The 25,704-nt window shown below is 46.0% G+C and overlaps 1 protein-coding gene across 11 annotated transcripts in view; it reads left to right on the top strand.

Moving 5' to 3' along the window:
• Nucleotides 1–25,704, top strand: part of ASTN2 (astrotactin 2) — a 900,155-nt gene that overhangs the window by 266,402 nt on the left and 608,049 nt on the right. For all 11 annotated transcript variants that reach the window (XM_036238510.1, XM_036238511.1, XM_036238512.1 and 8 more), the window contains one exon: nucleotides 23,839–24,223. In XM_036238510.1, coding sequence (XP_036094403.1) covers nucleotides 23,839–24,223 — 385 coding nt within the window. The remainder of the gene's footprint in view (nucleotides 1–23,838; nucleotides 24,224–25,704) is intronic.

The following is a 25,704-nucleotide window of genomic DNA, read 5'->3' on the forward strand; positions in this document are numbered from 1 at the left end:
ATTCTCTTTTACGTCTGTCCTCTTCCCCAGGATTTAGGGATTGGAAATTTGAGTTCTGATATCTACGGTCTGTTCGGGAGACATACCAGCAGGAAACTATTGAAGTGACACTTTTCATAGCATTTTGCAGCTCACAAGACATTTTACACACATTAACTCCGTTCGATTCTCACAACAACCTGTGAGCTCAGTGGTGGAGATTTTCATTCCATTCCACAGAGGAGGACGTGGAGACTCGAAGGGGCTGTGAGACTTGTCTGGAGCCACACAACTCGTGTATCATGATGCCAGGATTTACACCCTGCATTATTTCTGGGGCCCTGGACCTTGGTTTCTCCTCTAACGAACACACTGTATCTTAATTACAACAAATGAGGGAGGGAAAAGCCAGGGTAATTATTGGTGACACATTGAGCAAGTGTGAAGCTCTTGGAAGAATTGAAATGCTTTCTTTCCATACCATCAAGGACTTTTTCGTTACTCCTAATTCCTTACATTTGTGCATCAATTTAGATGTTTGCAGAGTGATTTCGTTTTTCAATCCCAATTCCATTTGCCTCGTACTCGATTCAGTGGTATGGGCAAACACGGCTTTAGGAAATACATTTTTATTTTGCCTCCCTTGTGCCATGCCCATGGGAAACACCAAGGATATAATTGTGAGCAGTCAGACTTGGCCTCTGCCATCCTGGAGCTTAGAGTTGAATGGAATAATAAATAACAGTTATAACAGAGTACAACGATTATTAGGATGCCAGAAACATAGGGTTCTGCGTAGCACAGAGAGCCCAGGACAAGGGGTGACTGGCAAAGGTTTTCCAAAAGAGATAGAGATCTAAAGAATAGAAAGAAATTAACTAGGAAAAGAGTAGTGGGGAAGAATGTGAGAGGCAGAGGGACTACATGCGAATACCTGGAGGCAGGCGTGAGAGTGGTTCAAGGTTAAAAAAGCCCTGCACATGATAGCCGAGATGCGGAAACGGCCTAAATGTCCACTGACAGATGAATGGGCACACACAATGGGATGCTATTTGGACTTAAAAATGAAGGAAATCCTCCCATATGCAATCTCATGAATGAACCTGGAGGATGTTATGCTAAATGAAATAAGCCGGACAGAGAAGAATAAATAATGCATGATTTCACTCATATACAACCTCTGAAATACTTATACTCACAGAAGCAAAAAAGGAAGGAAAAAAAAGTGGAATAGTGGTTGCCAGTGGCTAGGAAAGTTACTATTTGACTGGTATAAAATTTTCATTATGCGAGATGAATAAATTTCCAAGATTTGATGCGCAACACGGTGCCTGTCGTTATCAACGTTGTATCGTGTACTTAAAAACTTAATAGGGTAGTTCTCGTGGCAAGTATTCTTACCTCAATTGAAAAAAAAAAAAGAAGAATTGGTGAGTAATACAAATGAGTAAACTGACAGCTGTAGAGGGGAATAGACTGGATTGAGTGAATTCAGGGTAGATCGGAAACCACAGCAGAGACCTCCCACCTCCCAGCCTGTGGCCAGCCCCCTTGGCCTCATTGCAGGGGGCAGAATGGGGAGGAAGAGCCCGGGTCCAAAACAGAGGCAATGATTGCACCCAGCAGGCTTCAGCTGCCCAGACCCCAGAGCCCCCGAGCTGTGTCCCACTGCCACGCCGCAAACGAGGCCTCCCGCCACTTGAAAATTAGTTACAGATGCTGAAAACACATCTGCAATATTGTGTCAAAAAAAAAAAAAAAAAAGACGTGCACGGCATTCAGATAGCAGGCTTATTAGCCTGTTATTATCCATTCACCCAGTATTCTGACTAATCAGCCTTCAGATGGGCAGGATTAATTGGTTACAATCCTAGCACTGGGCACATCTAATTGAAATGGATGCATTCGCCTTTCAGAACGGACAGCTTATCTATTGCCATTACACAGAGAGCACGCCCTGGCCCTTAGATTTTGCTGTCAGGGCCATTCTGGTGCAGGCCACGGAAGGATAAATGGAGCCCTTTTCTCACCTTTGTCGGGGGCTGTTGCCACCCTGTATCGTGGTTATCAGTTTGTGGCACATCTATCTTCCCTACACACTGTGAGTTTCCTGATGGCAGATCTGTATCAATTAACATCAGGTCTGACTACATGTAATAAGAAAGCCAAAATAATGTGCCTTAAACAAGATGAAATTTGTTTTTTTTTCCTCTCAGATAAAACAAGTCTGATGATAGAATAGCCAGGGTTGGCATAGCAGCTCTGTGATGTCTTCAGGGACTTAGCCCTTCCTTCCCTCCTTCATTCCCTTCTTCCTTCCTTCCTTTCTCCCACCCTCCTTCCTTCCCTCTTCCTTCTTTCCTTCTTTTTCTTTCTTTTTTCTAATATCCTAAGATATGACATCTCTCCTCGTGGTCCAAGATGACTGCGGGAAAGTCAGACATCATATTTGAGTCCCAAGCAGCAGGAAGGGAGAAAAAAGAAAGGGAAATGGAAGCACGCCTCCTCGCTGAAGCAGCTGCCTTCAAGGAGCCTTTTGGGAAATCCCACACAATATTGATGCTTACCGCTCATTGGCCAGTTGCTCGTCACCTGACTCAGATGCGGTAGTTAGCTGGAAGTATACTCGTTTAAATAAAGTCAGACTCTGTTACCAAGGAAGGAAAAGAGAGTACATATTGGGCAGGCATCCTTGAAATCTTTGACTTTGGCTGGATCTGATTCAGCTTTAGTCTCCCTCACAAGGCCTTTTTTGCACATCATGGGGAAGGTTAAATATTTGGGTTAGGAGTTTGGGGGGGGGGGAGCGGGAGCGGGGGTTGGGGGGTGGGGATGGTTCCATAGTGTTGCGGTTAGCATGTCCACTTTACACACGTAAGGTCTTGGGTTCGCACCCCAGGTGGAGCTGTGAATGACACCCCTGGGCACATGCCATGAGCATGTGGGAGGAGACGCCCTGCCCCCAGAGATCCGGCTCCCAAGGAAAAACGGCAATATCCATAGGTCAGGGGTGGAAGTAGAGGCGGGCAGGAATCAAAGAGGGGAAAATAATAGAATGTGGGTCAGGTAAACCTGACCCAATGCTGTCTCCATCATTTACTAGAGGTGTAATTTGGGCAAGCTTTGTTTAATTTTTTGAGCTCAGTTTCTTTATTGTCACACAAACTTTATAAGGTGGTTATGAGGATTAAATGAGTGTATTCTATTAAAGTGTTTGGCAGGGCTTCTGGTATATAGTGAGGAATCAATAATTTCTATTGATAATTTCCAGGATTATTGATGCTTGTCATTATTAGTAAAGGAACACAGAAGTGGGTATTATATCCTGTTATAAAGAATTCTGGGTTTGGAGTGAGAAGACCTATGATTGAGACCCAAGTACTGGCTGTGTGGCCTCTGGCAAGTCACTCAACTTGTCTGAGACTCAATCTCATTTCTGGAAAATGAAGATAATTAGATCTACTCTCAGGTATGAGACTCGAAGAATTACTTTCCAACACACAACAAAATGCTATGCTATTATTAAGGTAGTGTTTTGTAGTGAGAAAATCACAAGCTGAGGGGTCAGACAACTCAGTTTCACAGCCCAGCTCTGCCACTTCTTCGATTTGTGGATTTGGCCATATCACATGACCTCACTGAGCCTTGGGTTCTTCATTAGTAACAATAGCGATAGGTTTGCAGATTTCTTGGATTGATTGAAGCAAATTGTCAATGCAAATATAAAGTGTCTAAAAGATAGAAGGCTAAATAAATGACAGTGATGGTTATGGCGATGATGATGAGTAGGAGAAGGATGATGAGAAGGAGGATGAATAACTCAGCATTTATGGAACGAATGAATAAATAAAAGAATGAATGAGTCAGTGAGCAAACTAGATGCCTGGAATTATTGTCCCCCCTCTGCCAAATCACACAGAAGGGGACAAAGAAGAGTAAGGTCCCTGTGGGATTGCAACACTGGCTTTTGCTCTGGGCAACCTCAGTCTTGTGAGGCAGGGATAGTCCTTAAGGGAAGTCCTATCATGTCCTGGGGAGACCAGGTTCCCCAACCAGAGATTGCCTGTAGTCATTCTTAGGCCCACTCGCTTCCGACCGCAAATCAACTCCTAGCAGCGGCTGAGGCTTCATCCATGTCTCTAAGCCACTGGTTATATATGTAGCTGAGCAGGGTAACATAAAGCATTTATTACACAGAAGACGAGATTATAACATTACTTATGCTTTTCTCTTCTAACAAGAGATGATAAAACCTTTATGAAACCTCTAGTCTTCATATCCCTGTTCCGTTTCCGTGTTATTCTTCCTTTCCCAGTCTCCTCCTGACTTTCCTGCATTAGGGACATAAAGTACTAAAAACTCAGAGCTCATTTGGTACAGAGAGAAACTCAATTATATTCACCGACAGACTGTAAAAGGAATGGAGGTTGGGAGATATATTTATAGGTTACAGCCTCTAGGTGGAAACTTGCCAATTTTCAGTCCAGTGGTCTATTGGGATGCTCAGAAGACTGTCGGCTAAGTCCGGGGAGCTGTTCCAAGTGGGAGACACTCTCCAAGAGGATTTATAGTAATGTGAATGTCAAAGTTAGCTCCAAATTAAAAGACACTGATTGAACTCTGTAGAACAGAGTTTGTAAACTGGGACTCCAAGACCATATCAAGGCCACAGGTGAGTCTCGCTTTGTCTATAGGTGGACCACCCAGTTTTTTTTCAATTGGTTGCCCCAAATTTGAAAATCAGATTTCAAGCGAAAATATAGATTGTGTGTGTGTGTGTGTGTGTGTGTGTGTGTGTGTGTGTGCGTGTGTGAAAAAGTTGCATGCTCTGTCTTCAACGGGTCCACAATCCTGATGACAATTAGCTGGATTTCTGTAGCAGATACCCCCTTTTAGAAAGATCACATATGCTCTAGTTTGCCACAGTTCCTACCACTCCATATTGTCTCTTTTTTTATATCCCACTCACTTTCTTATTTATGTTCTCTGAAGGTATTTGTGTTTAGACCCCTTCTTCATAAGGTACTCACTGATTGAAGTGCTACAAATGTCAAAATGACCTGTAGCTTGAGTGAAACCAGATGGATCCTTTAGAAGGCACTCCTGGCTCATAGGAATGCAGTTGTCAAAGTTTCTTTCAGCTGAAAACATACCCGGACTAATCTATTAGAAAGAATTCATGAGTCATGTAGACTCTGAGGAGCTACCGTGTCAACTCTGAAAAGCATCAAAAGGACAGATTCACCTCGGTGGAGTTTTGTTTGTTGGGCTTAGTTTATGTCAGAGCTGACAGTCCCACTGGCTTTGAATGGCCTCAGGCTTAGAAAGAGCAGCTGGCATAGAGAGACTTGTCCTTTCGTTCCTCTCATCTTGGGTGGACAAAAGGGAAGTCCGGAAAGGCTCAGGTGGAAAGGAGAATTGTAACTGGGACTCAGGCAGTTGGAAAACAAATGTGAGCCTTATGCTGAAGCCTTGTAATGTGCAGAATATGCTGGCAGGGAGGACGTGGTGTGGAGAAATGACAAATGTGTGCCTGGGAGGCAGAGCCTGGGCTGGATCCTAAGTCAAGTCCCTGATGTATTCAGTAAGTTTGGGCAAAACTCTTCCTTTTCTGGGCTTTAGATCCCTATTTGCAAAATGAGATTGGACTAGATAAACTCTAGAAACCCTTGCAAAAATTCTTATTCTAGAAGAAGAACTGGTACACATAGCTGAAGAAATATGCGGACTGAAGGGCAACTCTGTAAAAAGGTTTATCTAAGGAACTCCGCTGAGGTGAGTCTGTCCTACTGCTCTGAATTTACAGCAGCTGCACTAAATTATTCTCACTGCCTGGTCTCTTGGCTCTCTGCTATCGGGTCCATGGAACGTCCCCAACCTCATCTCTTTTCTTCCTCCCCTCCCTCACTCTGCTCCAGACATTGCAACCTCCTGGTTCAGGAACATGCCGTGCGAAAGCCACAGAGGGTGTTGCTTCGGTCTGTGATGCCCTTTTCATTATCCTGGCAGGATCCGACTTTCCAAAGCTCAGTTCTGTCTCCTTGAAAACTTCCCTGTCCCCTTCCAGACCCAAAGTTGACTGACTTTGGGATTCCAATCTAAGCCCTGCCACTTACCAAGAGTGTCACACAGTCTGTAAGGAAGGCAAGACCAGAAACCCAATGTCCCAATTCTTTCCCCAAGACATCGTAACTCCCACTCACCAGTGGCCAAGCTTCGTCACTACTGTGACCACAAGCAGGTTACTTGACCTCTCTGAGTCCCGATTTCCCCATCCAGAAAAGGATGATGAAAATAATGCTTATCTCAAGTTGAAAGAATTAATGAGGTGCCTGGTACCTAGTACGCACACGTCAAATGTTTTAAGTGTAGATACAGGGCTGCATTCATTTTTGCATTCACTTACAGCCCTTCCTGAGCTTTGCGTGTAGGATGAGCAGTAGTCTAAGAGTCATGTGACTTTATGTTTGGGCCCTTGCTTGCTTCCTTATTAGCTTTGTGATTTGGGGTGGGAAGAAGAAGCAGCATAATTTCTGTGAGTTTCGGTTTTGCCCCTTAAGAAATGGAAAAGGTTCTACCTGGCTTTCAGGTAGCTGCCATCTGCATCATTCACTGGGGCTAATGAATGGGAGTGAGATGGGGTGGGAACGTCTCTTGAAACAGGAGACAACACTCTGCAAATGTGAGCTCTTTATTATTATTCCTAACACAACAGCTCCTTTTCTCCAGCAGCAGCCCAGAGCTGCTTGCTGGCCCGACAACAGTGGCCCAGATGTTGCCAACATCTGTCTGTTTCTTCCCAGGGCCTTTTACAGAGAGAGGGGAAACAAAGGCGCAAAGAAGGCTCGTATTCTAGACACCCATGGACAGGTTTTCCTAACTCCTCCTGCTGCTTCTCCTCCACTGAGAATCCCCTGAGGAGGAGAGGACGTGTCTCACTCATTTCATTGCTCCAAGTGCCCCGCCCGGTGCTGGCTTTAAGGAGAAGTTTCAGAAACTGGTTACTTTCATTGGCTGTAGAAACTCAGAGCTGCCTTTTGCCCCTGGGGTGATGCTGCCATCCAGGGATGGCAGGGCCTCTCAGTTACCCAAGTAGAGATATGACAAGCTCACGATTCAGGAATCCTGATTCTGCTGCTGCTTTGTTATGTCACCTTGAGCAAGGCTGACACACTCTCTGGACCTCGGTTCTTATATTGATCAAGTGATGAATCTAAGATTCTACAAAGAATTCCCTGCCTGACTGATCCTTGAGTGTCATTATGGACCATCTTATAGCTGAGAAAGACTGGAGAAAGTTAATATCTGCATGTGAATAGAGCATCATTTTCTTTTTTCTTTTTGTTTTTATTTGGAAAAGTGGCAGCTTGGCAACTTGGAAAATAATAGCCAGTGTTTTTGAGCTGCTGCTGAGAGCCAGGAACTCTGCTCACATGAGCTCATTTAATCTTTGCAGCAATCCTCAGCGGAATGCACCAGCATCCCTAGTGATTAATCCCTAATGATTAAACTGAGAATCAGAGAAAGAATTCACTCTCTTAAGTCGCACAGCCAGCAAGAGGAAGAGTCATTCAAAATTCCTTCCAGGGTGCTGTGCCACGAAGAAGTTGTGGAAGGGAGTTGTGGAATAGACTCGGCCACAGGCTGGGCCAGAGCCAGAACCAGAGATACTGGCAGTGGTTTTATTAGTTCACAGACTCGTAAAGCTGTTCAGCCCTGGGAGGACCCTTACAGATCACCTGGTACAGTCTGTTTTTTATCATGAGGAAATTGAGGCTCCGAGAGGGGCAAGGAGTTGAGTGTCACTCATATGCCTCCCGGAGTCGGGCTGACCTGGGTGTGAGTTCTGCCTCTGTCCTCTACATCCTGGGCAGCCCACTGTCCTCCAGTGAGTGCCTGCAGAGGGAGCTCAGTTCCTGTTCCATGGCCATAGACACACATGGCTGGGTCAAGGGACCTGATGGAACACTGGGGAGTAGAGGGGCCTCTGATCAGAGCCTCCCATCCTTTTTGTACTGGACGGGAATAGAGTTTATTAAAACACCCTCTCCCCTCGTTTTATGGACTGGGATTGTAATCACAGCTCTATGAGATGGTGGGATTTTACTCTGTCACCTTCCCTTAGCTAGCGGCAGCCCCTGCTCCAGGCTCTTTGGGAAACATAACCGTGCGTCTCCAGGGAGACTGGCTAACCTCTATCCACCAAGTGCTGGGTGGAGGAGGCCCCTGGCACCAGCATCTCCACTCTTACCCGCTCCATTCCAGGTGGGATGTACGCTCCACAGAGAAGCGGAGTGAGGTGGGACTCGGCATGGCACAGAGGCGGAACTCGCCTTCAGAACTATCTGGCTTCTCGGTCAGCCCTTCTCCTAACCACCTTGAGCACGTGACCTAATCTCTCAGCGTCTCAATGTCTTTATCTGTGAAAAGGGGATAGTAATAGAACCTGCTTCTCAAGCATGCAACGATTAATTAAAATAACGTGAGTAAAGTGGTAGGTCACGGACTGGTGGATGGACAGTGCCAAGCAAATGGCTGTCTTACTCCCTCCATGGTTCCGGGCATCACTGCGCATCCTGTAATCGAAAGTCAGCAGCTGGGCCTGAACCAAGGTCGGGCACAGCGAAGGAGAGGTCAAAGACCTGTTTCGTTTGCATTTCTGGGCTACCATTCCTTATCGTTCCTTTGCCTAATAACAGCTAACATTTACATAGAACTTACTAGGTGACGCCAGACACTGTACCTAGGGCTCGATGTGCACCAACTCACCTTATTCTCACAACATGCCCATGGGGTACATTGTGCTCATTTTACGGGAGAGGACCCTGAGGCAGAGAGAGGTTGCTGCTTGCGTGGGGCCAGAGCTGGGAGTCAGAGTCACGAGCCAGGACTTGCCATACTCTGTAGAATCTTTACGTGTCTGTCCTTCATCCATCTATTATCCAGCCTTTGCTACGTGTGAAGCATTGTTTCAGGCACTGGAGATGCAGATCTGTGAACAGGCAACACCGTCGCCCTCACAGTGCTCACAGTTCAGGCTAGAATGAGACTCACATGTCAGAACCAGGCCCTGCGGTCCCGCCTCCTACCCCGAGCTCCTCCTTTGTTCCCGACATTTTTTTGGTTCACGTCTCCAACCTGAGTTCCCTCCACTGCCCACCTACTCCCAGCTTCTCTCCGGCTCACTCCCTCTAGCCCTGGACTGGAGCCGTGGCTGTCTGCATCTCACTCAGTGTTTTCATGTATTGTGAGGAAACGCCATAACCCTCATAGTTCGGTAATGGTGGAAGGCTGTATGGAGTTTATTGCCACACTTTACCACACAGTAGTCACAGGTTCTTGGGCAACTCATTTGACAACGCTGGACCTCGGTTAATGGGACTCAGCTCTACCCCCAGCCCTGTCACACTACGTCACTGGGTTCCCAGAGCTGGATAAGACAAGCTCCAGGCCTCCAGTCAGAAGGACCTGACTTTAGTTTCCTGGAAATATTGTTTAATGTTCTGAGACTCACTTTGCTCACCTGAAAAATTGAAACAATAATACATTTTCTCCCTCTTTCAGAGGTCTGCAGACTTCAGGGCTCGAGCTTGCGTGAGGAAATGTGTGCCTCACGCGTAGAACTGAAAGGGTTGCAAAACAAAACAAAACACAAAAAGCAGGAATGCATTGATTTCGATTTCTAAAATATTACATTAAAATATTATTTATCTCGAGTACTGAGATTTTTGGCATCCCTTTATATTTTGCATGTAAGATGAGTCCTCACTGGCCTAACCCTGGTCCCAGCCTTGTAATATGCAGCCGCTCAAATGAGATATGACAGTGGGGAAAATCCTTTAAACCTAAGTGCTATGAAAATGACTCTGGTTTGTGGCTGTTTTGTTGCGGTGGGGCGGTAGTTTTATATCAGTTTTGCTTGTAGGTGCAGTGATTCACTTTTAGATGGGAGGAGAGTTTTCTGGAGAGCAGAAGAAAGCCTCTCAGACTTTCTACTGAGTTTCATAGATCTGGGTTCTAATAACAGGTCTGCTGCAGATGAGTTTTGTGATCTTAGAATTTTCTTATCTACAAAACGGGGTGTATTTACACCGACCTCACAGATTACCTGCGAAGATTGATTTAGTTAGGAAATGCGATTTATTTGTTTCAGTTCACCTATTACGAATTATCTCAGAAATTCTTGGATCTAAATAATGGACTTAGATATTCTTTCCCAGCATAGTGGGTAGAATAGAATCAACCTCAAAATTCATGTCACCCTGGACCCTCAGAATGTAAACTTATTTAAAAATAGGATCTTTTAGATGTAATTAGTTAAGAATTTCCAGATAACATCATCCCAGATGTAGGGTGGGCCTTAAATGGGATAACTGGTGTTCTTATAGGAAGAAGAGATAATGCAAAGAGATACAGGGGAAAAGCAGATGATACAAAGACTTAGGCAGAGATGATAATGATGCTTCCTCGACCAGGAAGTTCCAGGAGCCATCAGAAGCTGGGGGAAACATGGAAAGGTCATCTTTAGAGGGAGCGTGGCTCTGCCAACACCTTGTTCTCAGACTTCTGGCCTCATGAACTATGAGAGAATAAATTTCTGAAGCGTTAAGCCACCCAGTTTGTAGTAATTTTTATGGAAGCCTAGGAAACTGACATACCCAGCTTTCTTGGTGGACCAGGGTCGAGATGAAATTCTGAAACCGGGACTTTTTCTGGGGAGGTCCCTATCCCACCTCCACCTGTTCTTCCAGGTCATTCCGATTGGTTCAAATGCACAGGACCTGGAAGGGGCCAGGAACCCAGGCTAGTCATTCTTGTGTGACCTCAGACCCCTCACCAACATGGGAAGGAGGTGGCTTTATGCCATGGGCATTTAAGTTCAACTGCATCTAATCCATCTGTATACTTCATACTGTTCCTGGGCTCTCTTAAACCTCGTATTTTCAGCCTAAGGTTCTATAGTCCCACACAGGCGATATGTCTTCTTGGATGGCTGGTTTTGGGGAGCTATCGCTGACCCCTTTAGGCTGTGATATGCTAGGGCTTTGGGTTTCTGTATTTCACTCTGGACTGCGCTAAGGGCAATGCAGAGTCTTGGAAGCGCAGCTGGGGCCAGATCTGAGGGTGAGCCTTGAGGGAAACAGATGCAGAATCTTAGGGAGGGAGAGGAAGCAGGACTTGGAGAGCAGGCTTTTGACAGCAGGTTCCAGAGAACAGATTTTGAGGTGTTTGCATTCATGGTGGGGGCAGGGGAAGTTATCAGTGTTACAGTTGGGGTGTTTCCTAAATAAGGAAAAAAAGCATCACCTGTCAGCTTCCCTGAAGTCTGTGCCCCCTGGTTGCCTGACATGTGGGCTAGGGTAGAGGGCATCTCAGGGATAAGAAGGGTTACTAAGGGTAAGGCAGGAGGAGGCTGGGTACTTCTCTTTTAACTCGGGGTACTCAGGAAGTGCTAAATTCTGTTTTTAAAAACTCAGGAGGCATGGAGCAGGAAGGTGAAGAGGAAAGGGTGAAATCCTATCGAGAGCCCTGGCAGGTGTGACAGGGACACTGAGCAGCCTTTGCTTCCTGCTCCAGTCTTTGCACACACCAGCCTGCAGCCAGGGCCCCTCTCTTTTCCCTTCTTTCTGCCTGTCACTTTGTGTTTGACTTTTTGCCATAGTAACTAACTTTCCTGGGGTTTTCCTGATCAGGCCCAGTAGGGGAGATCCCGAGGACGTCACAGGCTGCCTTCAAGACAATTGGCAGCTCCATCACCAGGTTTCGTTCTTTTCCTTTCCTTTCCTTTCCTTTCCTTTCCTTTCCTTTCCTTTCCTTTCCTTTCCTTTCCTTTCCTTTCCTTTTCCTTTTCCTTTTCCTTTTCCTTTTCCTTTCCTTTCCTTTCCTTTTCCTTCCCTTTCCCTTTCCCTTTCCCTTTCCTTTTCCCTTTCCCTTTCCCTTTCCCTTTTATTTTTTTCTGGCAAATAGGAGCAAAACAGTGCTTTTAAAAGACCCCTATTATGTGGCTGGTAAGAGGTTTTGAGGAAGCCTGATGGATGGATGACGGAGGCATCGAAAGTACTGGAAGTACCAGAAAGCCTCTGGATTTATAGCTTTGCCATTTGTGACGTCAGTTAGTCTCTGCCCCAGTTGCCCACTGTGTTTTCTTTCTTCTTTCTTTTTCAAAACTTCTTTTGCTAAACATTCATGTGTGTAAATCACTTTGCAACACATACTGTCCTTTTATAAACACAATTCTGAGTGAGGTTTTTACAGCAAGAGGACAAGTTACCTGCTATCACAGCTAGAGAAAATGAGGCCTGGAAACGTCCAGTGGCTAACTCAAGGCTGTCCAGGGAATCAGAGACAGCCAAGATTTAAACCCAGATCCGGTGCTCTTTGAGCTACATCATGGATGCCTCATTTTACTGAAGGTGCTGTAATTTCCATCCAGATACAAGAATAGGAATGGCAAAGGGCTGGAGCTAGCGATGTGCTTCCTGTAGAAGGTGGTCGGCATGCGTAGTCAGAGCGGACATCACCTCACCCTTTTGCTTTCCATTTCAGTGTCTTCTGAGTTTACAGGTAAATAAATGACTAAAAAAGTTTGGAATTTAGACCACCTTTTCCCATTTGCCCCCAAAGCAAGGAGAAATAACCAGACAGTTGTCATATTTGCCTCTTAATTACCCCTGTAATACCTGCTTCCCAGCCCCAGAAGGAAACTAACATCCATGTATTTTTGTTTGTTTGTTTGTTTGTTTGTTTAATTCATTAAGGATCTTCTAGTGTTCTAGCCTTAGAACAGTACTTAAAGAGGGTTCAGACCCAGCCCTTGCTCATTAGGGGATACAAGGTCATTTGGGAGAGATGTATTCACTCATCTTTCCATCATCCATCCATCCATCCATCCATCCATCCATCCATCCATCCATCCATCCATAGACTATTCAGTAAGCACCAACAAAGCACAAAGTCATTTTGTTGACAGTAAAGCAAGAAACAAAAGAAAGGTCCCATCTTATGGAAATTCTGTTCCATTAGCGGCATAAACAAAGTTAGCATATTAATATAAAACATAACATCAGGGGAGGTAAGTGCTATAAAGAAAGTTGAAGCGAGGAAAGAAGATAGGGGTTCTGTGAAGGAGACCCGGGGAGGAGGGCACTGTCCCATAGGGGCCAAGGGAAGTCTTCACTGATGGGGCTGTCTTAGTGGCACCAGCACTCCCTGGCATGCCCCACACCAAACTTCCTTTCCCTACCTGTGAGATCTAAAGAAGCCAGCTCACTTGGGAAGCTCCCTGCCTGTATGGGAGTTATTTTGCCTGTATTCAGTATTGGCTCTCAATGGCCTCCAGCTTCCTCTCGAATCTTAGCCTCCCTTCTATCTCAGAAGACTGAATTGTGGGCACAATGGTTGACAATTGGCAAAGTATTAGGGAATCTCTCCATGGACCCTGTGAGTCTGCAGCACATTCAGAGAAAGATGCCCTGAGCAAAGAACACAGACTCTGCGTTCCGCCAACTCATATGACAAAGAGTCTCAACAGCCTGCAGGAGACAGACTTTGGGTTCTAGAATCAAATGTGTCCCTTGACCCTAATCGACTCTGCAACCTTAGGCAGAGTCACCTCTTGGAGACTCACTTTTCTTGTCTGTTAAGAATACCTTGCTCATGTGGCTCCTTATGGCCGCCTCCTTAAAAAAAGAAAAAATGTACGTAAGAACCTGTGAGTATTCTGCAAACTTTTTTACCTCATAAGGAGGCAAGTCCAAGGCTAGGACATAAGTTTCATGATTTCTTTCTCAATGTGTTTTCCCTCTGCCAGAATTTATTAGACCCCCATTTACTGACTACCGGCTGTTTCTGGACACCATCTTGAATCCTTTCGTGCATTCGCTCATTTAATTCTTGCAGTAGCCTCATTCTGTGCAGACTGCTGCTTTCAACTTGCCAGGGCTCGGTAAAATGCAGCGACCCACCTAAGGAGTCATCGACAGTGTCAGCACTTGAAACCAGGGCGGTTAACTCCAATGCCCGCATTGTCAACTGTTACACTGCTTAGTTGGTTGTCCAGTCTCTCTGTCATAGTTTGGGTGTAAGTATACTTGATTGGATGGGCCAGCCCACTGCCCTACCTTTGAACTTGCCCGTAATTGAAATGGTAAGGAAGTCGTTTTTATTTCCACTCGCACTATGGTTTGCATTTAGAAGCTATAAGAAACTCTTTGCTCTCACTATTTTTCCCTCCGGCGTAGAGCTTATCAAACTGTGCATTATAGTAATTATCTGCTCACTTATCTATTTCTGCAAACCAACTGTGAGTTCTTGCAAGCCACATCATGTGTGTCCCTAAATTCAGGCAGAAGGTTTGGCATAGGGTACAGGCAAAACAATAATAGTAGGAGCAATTAAGCCAATAATTACTCTGCACTGAATGTTTTCTATAGATGAGGGCTGCATGGTTTATGTGACATACATCATCTTATCTAATGCTCCCAGCAGCCTGTTTTGGTGAATGGTGTTATTCCCACGTTAGAGCTATAAAAACTGAGCCTCACAGGGAAGATTTTCTAAGGTCACACCTCTGGGTGGCGAAAAAGAACTTGAACTTGGGTCTGTCTGATTCTAGGCATGCTCTTAACCTGGTAAAATAATAAAACAATCCATTTCCCCTGGGTTCATCTGTTTATCTTCATGACTCAAAGAATCTGAAGAAAATCAGTCCTCTCAAAGATGTTTTCTCCTGCCTTCTCCATTCCTCCATCCTTCCGAGTGGGATTTCAGGCAGAACTTGAGAGGCCACCTGAGGATATGGAGCGGGATACTTATTTGTGTTAAATGGTTCATGTGAATTATCTTCAGCCTTCTCTCACACATAAATGGAGAATTGCCAAACAGATGTAGGTATATTTCAGTCACTTGCCCTCAGAGAGGCATTCATAATGGATTCATTCATTAGTTCTTTCAACAAGTAATTGAGGATCTACTATGCACCGTGTACTATTCAAGTATGTTCAGGAATAAATAAAACCCTGCCCTTCCCTTCACTGTCTCGCAGTGTAGAAATGCAATAAATGGATAATGACGGCTATCGTTGTCAGACTCTAGGCTAGGTCTTAGGTACACAGAGTCGGTTAAGGATGTCCTCCAGGGGTACTCAGGGTGATGGGAGGGTAGCTGGCAGACAGAAGCATGAATCACTAAGGGGACAGGTGAATACTTAATCTAGCCAGAGAGAGGAGGTTTCAGAAAGGCTTGTAGAGAACTCATGACCCAAGAGCTGAGGTTTAAAAGACTAGACAAAGAAGTGTGAGGAGGGCATTTCGGGCAGAGTGAGCAGGCCGAGCAAAAGCACAGATGCATGAGATGGTGTGAGCGACACAGGACATTTAACTTGCATAAGTACATGCATAGACAGCTGTAATACTAGGCAGGGTGTCATAAGAATATATTTCATCTGTTCAAAAACACTTTTACATTTGCCTTTGCCTTTCTCGTCTATAATATTGGAGCTGGAATGACTCTTAGGAACCATCTAATTTCACCTACTCACACTAGAGAGGGGAAGGGACATGGTCAAAGTCGCACACAGCTTGGAACCTGGAGGAGGACAGCAGGGGTGAACATGGGAATGAATCTGAGAAACTGCACGTAGAATATCTCACACCGCAGTGGAGGGGGATAGGTGGCCTCACCGTGCCATCGTATCCGATTTCAGGAAACAAGGCCCTACATCGATAAGGCTGCTAATATTTCCTGAGGTCAACTACTTGTAAGCCACTATGCTAAATGTGTTCTGCGATGCAGTCTCATTTCATCTGCCCCAAACCCTCTCGGTTTGGTATCAGTGTCCCAATTTACAGATGCGAAAACCGAGGAAACTCAGGTGATGTACGCAAAGACACACAACTGAAACGTAGCACAGCCGTGACTCCGCTCGATGTCTGTCCAACTCATGGGCAAGCACTGGTGTCCCAGTGTTCATTACCTTTCCCCTTGAGAAATCACTCTAGGATCATTCTAGAATGATCTCCCATGATTTCGCCCCCATTCTGGTCTTATCTGAAGATGATCAAGGAAGATCGATCTGGGTGGGGAATGATTATGTTCGAGAGAACTGCTGCGTTTTCACTTTATTTCCTTGGATTATCTTGGGAAATAAAATAGTGTCCCTAATAGATACATTACAAGTAGATGATCAGTTTAAAAGGAAAGTGTTTCATTTTCTATACTTAAATAGGTCACCCTATATCTGTCTAGAGGCAAAGAGATAACTATAGATAAATATAGCTAAGGATAGACATATAAAGATAGGTGTGAGTGTATTTTTATATACATGAATATATATACATATATTATATACATATATGTGAATCTTTATCTGTTGTGCATTTATCTTCTTCTAATTGTGCACACATGTAAATTTAACTCTTCATTTGATGATGTGCAGGGATCTTTCATAACCTTCTGGGAGCTTGCCCAGGAAGGAAATTAACAAAGAGGTAGATTCCTTTCGAATCCAGTGACGGAATCCACAACTCAGTGTCATCGTTGGCACCTTCTTCCTTCCCCTTGCCGGCCAGTCAGACACCAGGTCTTCTCATCCCGTGATGTGTATTTTATTTATATTGCATTAGCTAACTACCCACTTCAACTGCCCTAATTTCAAATCTCATTGTCTCTCTCTTAGATCAGGGATTCCTCAATCTCTGTGCTGTTGACTTTTAGGCCCAGATAATTCTTTGTTGTATGTGTCTGTCCAGTGCATCTAGGATGCTTACAGATTCCTTGGGCTGTATTCACTAAATGCCAGTAGCACCCTATCCCCACCTTGGCAGCCGAAAATATCTCCATTACCAAATGCCCCCAGTTGAGAATTGCTGTTCCACACTCTTGCTAGCTACGTGAATGGGCTCCCTGTCCCTGGTCCCTCCACCACACGTATCCAGTGTGATCTTAGTACCCTATTGCTTAAAAAAAAAATCTTTGGATCCTTAATGCCTAAAGACCAGTCGTGCCTTTTGCATATGGCTCTGACCTGTGTCATCTTATTCTCCTGCAGCTCCCTTGGGGCACAGTGGACATTTCTAGTCCCTGAGAGAGTGAGCCTGCAGTTTCCTGTAGACTCCCCAGGCTACGAGGCCTTACCCTCTGTATTGGCCACCTTGTTGTGTGCTCTCAGGCAAGTTCGTCTTCTGAGCCTCGACTTTCTCATCTGTGCAATGGGTGTAATAATCTAAACAGTAGGGGAGCTAAGTAATGGGCAGCTGTAGCTCTATTACAGGGTAGAAAATGCTAAAATTCCTTAAGTGAGAGTCAAAAGAAATCACTGTGGGAGTTCAGAGAATAAAGACCTTCCTTATGGCTGAGCCTGGAGAGGGGAGATCCCAGAAGCCTTCACCAGAGAGGCTGTGTTGAAGTTAGCTGCGAAGTATCTAGACGTGCAGATGTGGAGATGAGGAATTGCAGTGAGGGCAGCATTCCACGCAGAAGACATGACTCGAGCAAAAATCTCAGGACATTCACATGCCGCAGTGAGTTCCAAGGTAATTGGATCTTTAACACCGTCGCCTTTGTCGTAGGCGCTCAGTAAGGTTGGTGGCATGGATGTCTGAAGCATACATTTTGAGAAGGATATCTCAAAAGCATGTGTTTCTTGAGACTAGGTTATCCACAAATGTGGAAGCCTGATTGACAAGAACTTGAACTGTCAAACTGCTGCCTGGTTTAATCAATAGGGAGGGGCTCTGTTTCCAGCTGCGCCTCAGTTATGGTAAGGAAGGTGACTGAGACTAGTGGGGGAGGAGGGACAAAGCCTGGGAGGTTATCCAGAGTGTATTAGAATGATCTCGATGAAAGACAGTGGTGGCTGGGACTTGGGACATCATGACATGGAGAGAAAGGGAAGGTGGTGGATTTCTTAGCAGCTCTGGCGGGTACTGGCTACAGAGTCTGCCTCTAATACCACTTTAGGGCGTTCGATAAACTCGGTCAAATCACTTCTCTCTGAACCTCAGTTTCCTTATCTGTTAACACCAAGAATTTGGATTATTTTCTAATAATCCCTCCACCTTAAACATAGACCGAAGCCTGAAAGGGGACTTCCAGAGAACTTAGCAGTCCAGTCCCTTTTCCTACCAGCTCTGTCACTCTGCAGATGGCTGAAGAAACACCCAGTGGCTCATCAGTCCTCGGTTATCCTGGCACTGGCTGTTGGGACCAGACACAAGTGACGAGACGAGAAGGACATTACTTGGGAGAATATGCATGTTCACAGCTCTGAGGATTAAAGGCCCGTGTTCTTATCACTGCTGAACAGAGTATTATAAATCCAGTCTTAGAATACCAAATCCCCTTGCAGCTTGGCTGTTGTGAGGGAATATTAAAAAGGCCAGAGACAGAAATAATCAGTTTTCAAATGACACATTGTCAAATAAAGCATTTCTCACATTATCCTTTTCTTCCCTTTCTCTGGCTCCTTCTCCCGTGCCTCAATATTTTACCATGAAAAATAGATTAAAATGAGTCCAGGCTGAATGCGGTTCTAAGTTTGACTTATCAGAAGACTCTCTCAGTGGGGTAGTTTGGGGATGCTTTTATTTTTCACCTTTATATATTTTTGGCACCTGATGCTGTGTATGTAAGTAAACAGCTGGAGCATTAACAACGGGATAAAGGCAGAGCAGCAAAGAGTGGCCATGGGCAGGTGCCCTGTGGACGCTGGGCTCAGAGCTGATACAGGGACCGATACAGGGACTGGAAGATTTACAGTCCTCTGGCATGTCTAGTCAGGATTTTGGGCTTCTGGATGTTTATTAAGCACGTTCTCTGGGCCAAGCACTGCATCTGAGGCTGGGTAAATGGTAGGGTGAGTGGCATCTCAGGACCTAGCCCGGGAAAATGGCCAACCAGATGATCAGATTGAGGCAGTGCAGACAGATCACTGACACCCATAGGAGTTGTGGGAGGAAAACACAGCCCCACCCCAACTCCAAGAGACAAAAGCATCCCTGAGGAAGTCATCTGTGAGCCGAGATGGCTGGGTGAGTTGAGATGAGCGGGGAAGGAGGAGCTTATTGATTTCTAGGAGTGTTGTAACAAGTTACCAGAAACTGGGGATCTTAAAACAATAAAAATTTGTCGTCTCATGATTCAGCAGGCCTGAAGCACAAAGTCAAGATGTCAGTCAGGTTTGCTCATTTCGGATGGTCTGAGGGAGAATCTGTTTCATGCCTCTGATGCTCACCAGCAGTCCTTGGTGTCCCTTGAATTGTAGATGTTCGCTCCAATCTTTGTTTCCATCTTCACGGGACCTCCTTCTCTCTCTACGCTTGTGTTTCTGCATCCTCTCTTCTTCTAAGGACACCAGTCACTGGATATAGGGCCCAGCCAATCCAGAATGACCTCATTTTAACCAGTGACAACTGCAAATACCCTGCTTCCCAACAAGATCACGTTCTGAGGTTCTGGGTGGGCACGAACGTTTGGGAATCGTTATTCAAACAACTGCAGGGAGTGAGGGAGAGAGTGCTTTGGGCTGAGCGATCAGCCAGTGTGGAAGAGCTCAGAGATGGAGGAATAGAGAGGCTGAATGAACGAGGCGGGCATTTGTTGGTCTTTGTGGTGCCAGATCTTTTATCGTCTTATTTAATCCTTAGTGTAATTCATCACTTTGGGGAACGATCAGCACATTTTATAGGTGAGGCTTTAGCAACCCAAGGAGGTTAAAAAGTCACAGCCAGCTCATTATGCACAGCCAACAGGGGGCAAGGGAACAGAAATTCCCATGCTTGCCTCTGTGCCCCCAGACTCCTGGTTCCCCCATCACACCACTCTGCCCCTGAATCTCATATCCACCCCCTTATCTGACTCCACTGGGGGATCTGAGACTCACTGTCAGGAACAGAACAAGAAGAGTGGGCTGATCCTGCTCTTGGGAGACTTCTAGAAGGTAAGTTTCCAGAAGGGATGGCAACACACGTTTCTTTTCCCATCTCTTTCCTACTTTCTGCCTGCAGTTTAGACTTACAAGAAGAAGGCAGCAGTAACCACCCTGAGACCTGTGCTGCTTGCAATCTCGCAGAAACTGACCCCTAACTCACAGACTGGCATTTTTATTTCTGGAACTTGCTGCTACTTCTCCAACCTCGTTTGTCTTGGGCCGCCCTAGAGTGAATGCAGTCCAAATCGAATTTGGCATCGGTTCGTCCCTGAGGCCATCAAGGCCTCAGCTTGTTACCCCTGGAGCCTTGGCCTCTTCTTAACTTGCTTTCTAAAAATTCACAGCCCTCTCCCTACGTCCATTTCTCCCTCCTCCGCTCCTTGCTTGCCCTGCGGCGTTTTCTCCATCACCAGGGCCTGTGTTTGCTTCCAGCAGGTAGACCAAGTGGCTGGACACTCTGGTCCTGTTCACCTTTCCAACGGCAGCTTCTGCTCTTTGTTTGCTTGCCCTGGGTGAAGGAAGCCCACACAGAAGCAGGGGTACAGTTCTGCAGGAGTGGAACAGTACAGCAGCCTGGACCAATCCAAGAGGATAAAGATGACAGCTTCTTCTCGATTCTGAGTTACTCATCTGCTTTCTCAGAGTGAAATGTCCCACTAGGACAGAGCTGGCCAAATGGTTCTCTTCGGCTCCTTTGCTTGTGCACAGCACCCTTTAGTTCGTAAGGGCCATCACAGCAATGTGCAGATTTGATTTGCACATCCGCCCTGTCGGGCAGCATGGATGAGAGTTCATCGCCAGTTTACTGTGTCCTGGGTGCTGAAAACAGCCCACCACATCCAGGAGCTTACATCTGGCTTCCCTCTATAAGGATGTTTTTGACTCAATTTTATTGATAACATATAGTGATTCAGAGAGATTTGGTCCATCGTCCAAGGTTACCCGCCTTGTATGTGGCAGCGTGAAATGTTAAAGAAGTCTTTCTGACCCCCAGGCTTTACTCCTAACTGTGTTGTATGTTTTTCAAAGTATTGCCAAGTCTAATTTATAGATGCACAATCTGAGGATCCATAGAGGGAACTGGGAGATTTGAGATCACACAGTGATTAAACTTGAATTCAGGACCCTTTCTCTGCATGCTCTGGGCCTGTGCCCAGTTCCCCATACTCCACTACTTTTTCAGGGTCTAGGAAAGGAGGGCTGGTCCGTGGTGTTGGTATTTTACCCCAACTCCTCCTATGTCTTGGGCAAAGCCCCTGAGCTCTTTAGGAGCCCAGGTGGAGACATCTATTCCAGTAGGTCAGTGGTGCAGTGAGCCTTCGAATACTGGACTTCTCCTTTGGTGAAGTTTTCAGAATGAGATGCCCATCTGTAATGGAAGCCACATGGCTGAGGCCGGTGGGAGTTAAGGTCAGGGCTGACTGAGGCGTGAGGGCGGGGAGCCTGTGTCTCCACAGGAAGGCTAGAGCCAGTGGCCTGTGCTCATATTATATGAATCAGCAGATCATTAAGGTAAAGGGACTCTCAAGATTAGCCTCTGCCAAAGCAGAGTGGGGGAGGGGAAGGTCCCTCTGCACTTCCTTCTGGAAGTTTTTCATGCTAGGAGACCTGTGACTGAAATTGCCTAGGTAATTTGAGGAGGGAGAAGGGAGGCCGGGCAGAGGCCTTTGGCGCCCCTGTGCCCTGTCTCCAAGGGGAATGGTGAAGCCATGCTGAAGTTAGCTTGAGTCTCAGTTGCACGACCTTGGCTAATGGTCCTCCTCTTTCTGTGTTTTATTTCCTCACTTAGCACCAGACAATGATGCCCAACACGGATAGTTGTAAAGGTAAATGAAGTGTTTGGTCCAGATTGAGAAGGATTTTGGGATCTGAGACACGTTTTACAGAATAAGCATTAAGAGATAGAAGGTCAAGTCACTCATTTACTCACTCATTCCTTTATTTATTCATTCAACATTAAATATACACTTGCTGAATGCTTTTGATAATAGCAATAGCTAACAATCTGTGAGCAGTTACCAGGTACCCCACATTGCCCTAAATATACTACACACATCTGACTTAGCCTCACAATGACCCAATGAGGTGACACTGTAATACTGCTTTTATTTAACAAATGGTGAAACAAAGACTCTGAAAGGTAAAGTGACCTAGTCAAGGTCACACAGGCTTTAAGTAGTAGAACCTGGACTAAAACCATGTAACTCTGAGGCTAGTTCTTAGCCACTCTGCCAGGTACTGCTGACGGGCTCCAGTGGCAAAGAACGGGGCTTCCTGCCTTCTGTAAGCTCCCATTGTGGATTTAAGAGCTGATATAGGACTACAGGGATGGCCAGAGGGCTGATGGGATGCGGCGGGGGCGGGGAGGGTGTGGTAACAGGTGGATGGTTTGGTTACGCCTCGTTCTTCCCAGGTCATTGTTGGTCCTGGGATCTAACCATAGGTTAAACATTTATAATTGGGGTGGGAAGAAGGGACTTGGAGTGAAGGGCTCTGGACCAGGCAGGGCCTGACCCTCACAGTGAGCGAAACCCCCAAAGGTGAGAAGATAGAGGGCTGAGTCAGGCAAGGCGATTTCTCCCAAGGGCATCAGTGGACCAAAATTAAAAGCTTCTCTGAAGAGGCAGCAACAAGGTATGCCCATTGAATCTTGAATTTGAAAATAATGTTTTCTCCTTTTCCTTGTAGGATTTAGAGCTAAAAAACAAAACTAAACTAAATCATCACACAAAAAAATGAAGCACAGAGCTCACTGTGCTACTCACTGTCTGAGTCTCTGAGTCTTGCTTTCTTTGTCTCCCTCCCGCATACAGGGCGGGTGACCCGTCCCTACTCTAGTTTCTAGACTTTACACAGCAGGGACTCAGCGAAGTGGCCTCCACTCTCCCAGGCATAAAGCACAATATATAAGGAAGAAAAGCGCGATTACTGAGAGGGCGTATCCCTGTCCGTGAGAGGAGTTTCTGGCACCGAGCAAATGAGGAGAGGCCAGGAGGGTGCTAACCTTCCACCTCGAGCCCTCGACAGGTGCCGCAGTGAATACAGACATGTTTTACAAACAGCCCTGTCCTTAAGGAGCTTACAGAACAGGGTATTTCATGAATCTCGTGAATCACATAAGATACGTTCATGAACACTTTAGTATATTCCGATTTAATGTATGGTGTACAGACTCAATCAAATATTTACCAGTTGGATGTGTTAAAGAAAAATCACTTCAATTTGCCTTAAACTTCTGATTAAAAGAGCCCTAGTAAGGTACATTTTTTCATTCATTTAACAAATATATATGAAGTTTTACTTTGTCCTAGGCCTCTTATTAGGAATCAAACATTAAAAGATGGTGTTTCTGATAATGAAGGAAATATAAACTATGCAGAAATTTTGTATGACTTAATAATGCTCTTACATTTGCAGCAGGATGGAAGAAAGGCTGCCTCCTGAGCCCTCAATGGAGTCAGTCTAGAAATGAGAAAGCAAGGCCGAGAGGGCTTGAGCAAATGTCCTGGGGCCGTTTAGCCGGTGGGATGCCGAGTCAGGGCTCAGACACGCGCTTGTGCGGAGCCCCAGCCCTGACTCCTCCTAGCATTCAGCAGTCTGCATTGCTCTGGCATGACCATTATCCATCCCATTTGCTCCTATGGCAACCTTATGAAGAAGGGAAGGCAGGGACTCTTACTCATCTGTACACATGCGAAAAGCAAGGCTCAGAGGAGTCAGGTAGTTTGCCCAAGGTCACGGTTTGTTGTTGAGAAAGCCAGGGTGGGAAACAGCGTTTCTCTGGCGTTTGAAGCCAAGGTTGGTGGTTCCTGAGGCTTTATGAGCCAAACGCAGGGATTTGGGCTGAGTGTGGTGGACCGGAAAATCCCCTGTGGCACTCTGGCCTAAAGGACGGTGGCCCATTTGCTTGTCCTCCTTCCCTCCTGCTCCAGGGTGGCCTCATTGCGCTGCTGCTGCTGCTGCTGGTGTTCACCGTGGCGCTGTACGCCCAGAGGCGCTGGCAGAAGCGCCGTCGCATCCCGCACAAGAGCGCAAGCACGGAAGCCACTCATGAGATCCACTACATCCCGTCGGTGCTGCTGGGTCCCCAGGCCCGGGAAAGCTTCCGCTCCTCCCGGCTGCAGGCCCACAATTCCGTCATCGGCGTGCCCATTCGGGAGACTCCCATCCTGGATGACTATGACTATGAAGAGGATGAGGACCCCCCGCGGCGGGCCAATCACGTGTCTCGTGAGGATGAGTTTGGCAGCCAGGTGACCCACACTCTGGACAGCCTAGGCCGGCCAGGAGAAGAGAAAGGGGACTTCGAGAAAAAAGGTGAGTCCTGCTCATTGCATCCCACCTTCCAGGGGGCGTTTTGGGGAGCTGGGAAGATGCACAGGAACTGGGCAGTTCGGGACACTGATGATGTTGTCTGGGCATAGCCATTTTGGACTTGGGGCCAACCTCAGTTTGTCTTCTCTGACTCTTTAATAAGTGATGGGTGAAGAAAAGAGTGTCAGTGTTATTAGAATTGGAATTTTGAGGAGCATCAGAAGTTACGTCATCCAGCGTTTCTCCAGTGTCTCTTGACTGCCTCCTTTGATGGCCTTCTCAGTACTCAGAAGAGAGCTCATTTCCAGACACACTATTATTAGAATGTTTTTTTTTCTTTCTTTCTTATATTCAGTTGAAATTTTCTCTCTGGCCCTCCCTGTCCACAAATAAAATAAATCTGATCATCCTCCAGGACAACTCTTGGGAAATTTGACAGCAGACAAAAAAGCACCCTATAACTTCTGGATCTCAACCTAAGTACACCATCCCAGTTTCTTCAGCTAGTCTCATGTGATGCACATTTCAGACATTTTATCATTCTGAACACTGTCCTCTAGATGAAGGTTCTAATTTTTCATTTCCCGGAATTCAGCACCAGAACTGGCCCTCCGCTTCCTCCAGGTGGGAATGCTCCTGCGCTGAGTGCGTGAGGCCTTCACCTCCCTTTTGTCAGCTACTGTGCTTCTGTTGATGTGGCCGGAAATCACATTTATATTTTGTACCTGTTGCTGGCTCATACTGGAATTTTTCGATGATGAAAACTTCTCACTTTTTTTTTTTTAATATCCGCTATTGCAAAGACACATTTCCTTTATTCTATTGGAAAATCATTGATGATTTAGACATAAACACAAGATGTGTTTAGCTTTGTCTTTGTGTGTGTCAGTGGTTTATAGATGGAATTCGGTGATTTTCTTTTAGGTAAACACCACAACGGTGCCATTCCGCTTTTTCTCCGCATTGTCTTTGTGATGCTGGTAGGAGTGATGGTCTCAGGGTCTGGCCTGGGAATCTCAGTTCTGACACTGGCCCATTCTTCTTCGTGAGCTAAGAGGGACCCTCACTGCTTGGCCCAGCCCTGGGGCCCTGACTCTATGTTCTTCTCCCCTCCTAAGGTCTTTCCTCTCAGATCCATATTTTCATGACCCCTTACACACACACACACACACACACACACACCCCACAAGCTCCAGGTGGGGAATAGCAAACGTCTTCAAAGTGGGGAAGCAGGTGAGTGAGCCCGCTGCCCATTCACTTGTTTGGCTTTCCCTCCTTCCTTCCTTCCTTCCTTCCTTCCTTCCTTCCTTCCTCCCTCCCTCCCTCCCTCTCTCCCTCCTTCCTTCCCTCCCTTCCTCCTCTCTTTCTTCCTTCCCCAAACTGGAAGGCAATACCATATGGTGATAAAGGATCTTCATTCAGGAGGCAGAATGATACAGAAATTAAGTTTACCATCCAGCATTACTAGCTATGTGTCCATAGAC

Source organism: Rousettus aegyptiacus, unplaced genomic scaffold (genome assembly GCF_014176215.1).
Source record: "Rousettus aegyptiacus isolate mRouAeg1 unplaced genomic scaffold, mRouAeg1.p scaffold_m13_p_3, whole genome shotgun sequence".
Taxonomy (NCBI): domain Eukaryota; kingdom Metazoa; phylum Chordata; class Mammalia; order Chiroptera; family Pteropodidae; genus Rousettus; species Rousettus aegyptiacus.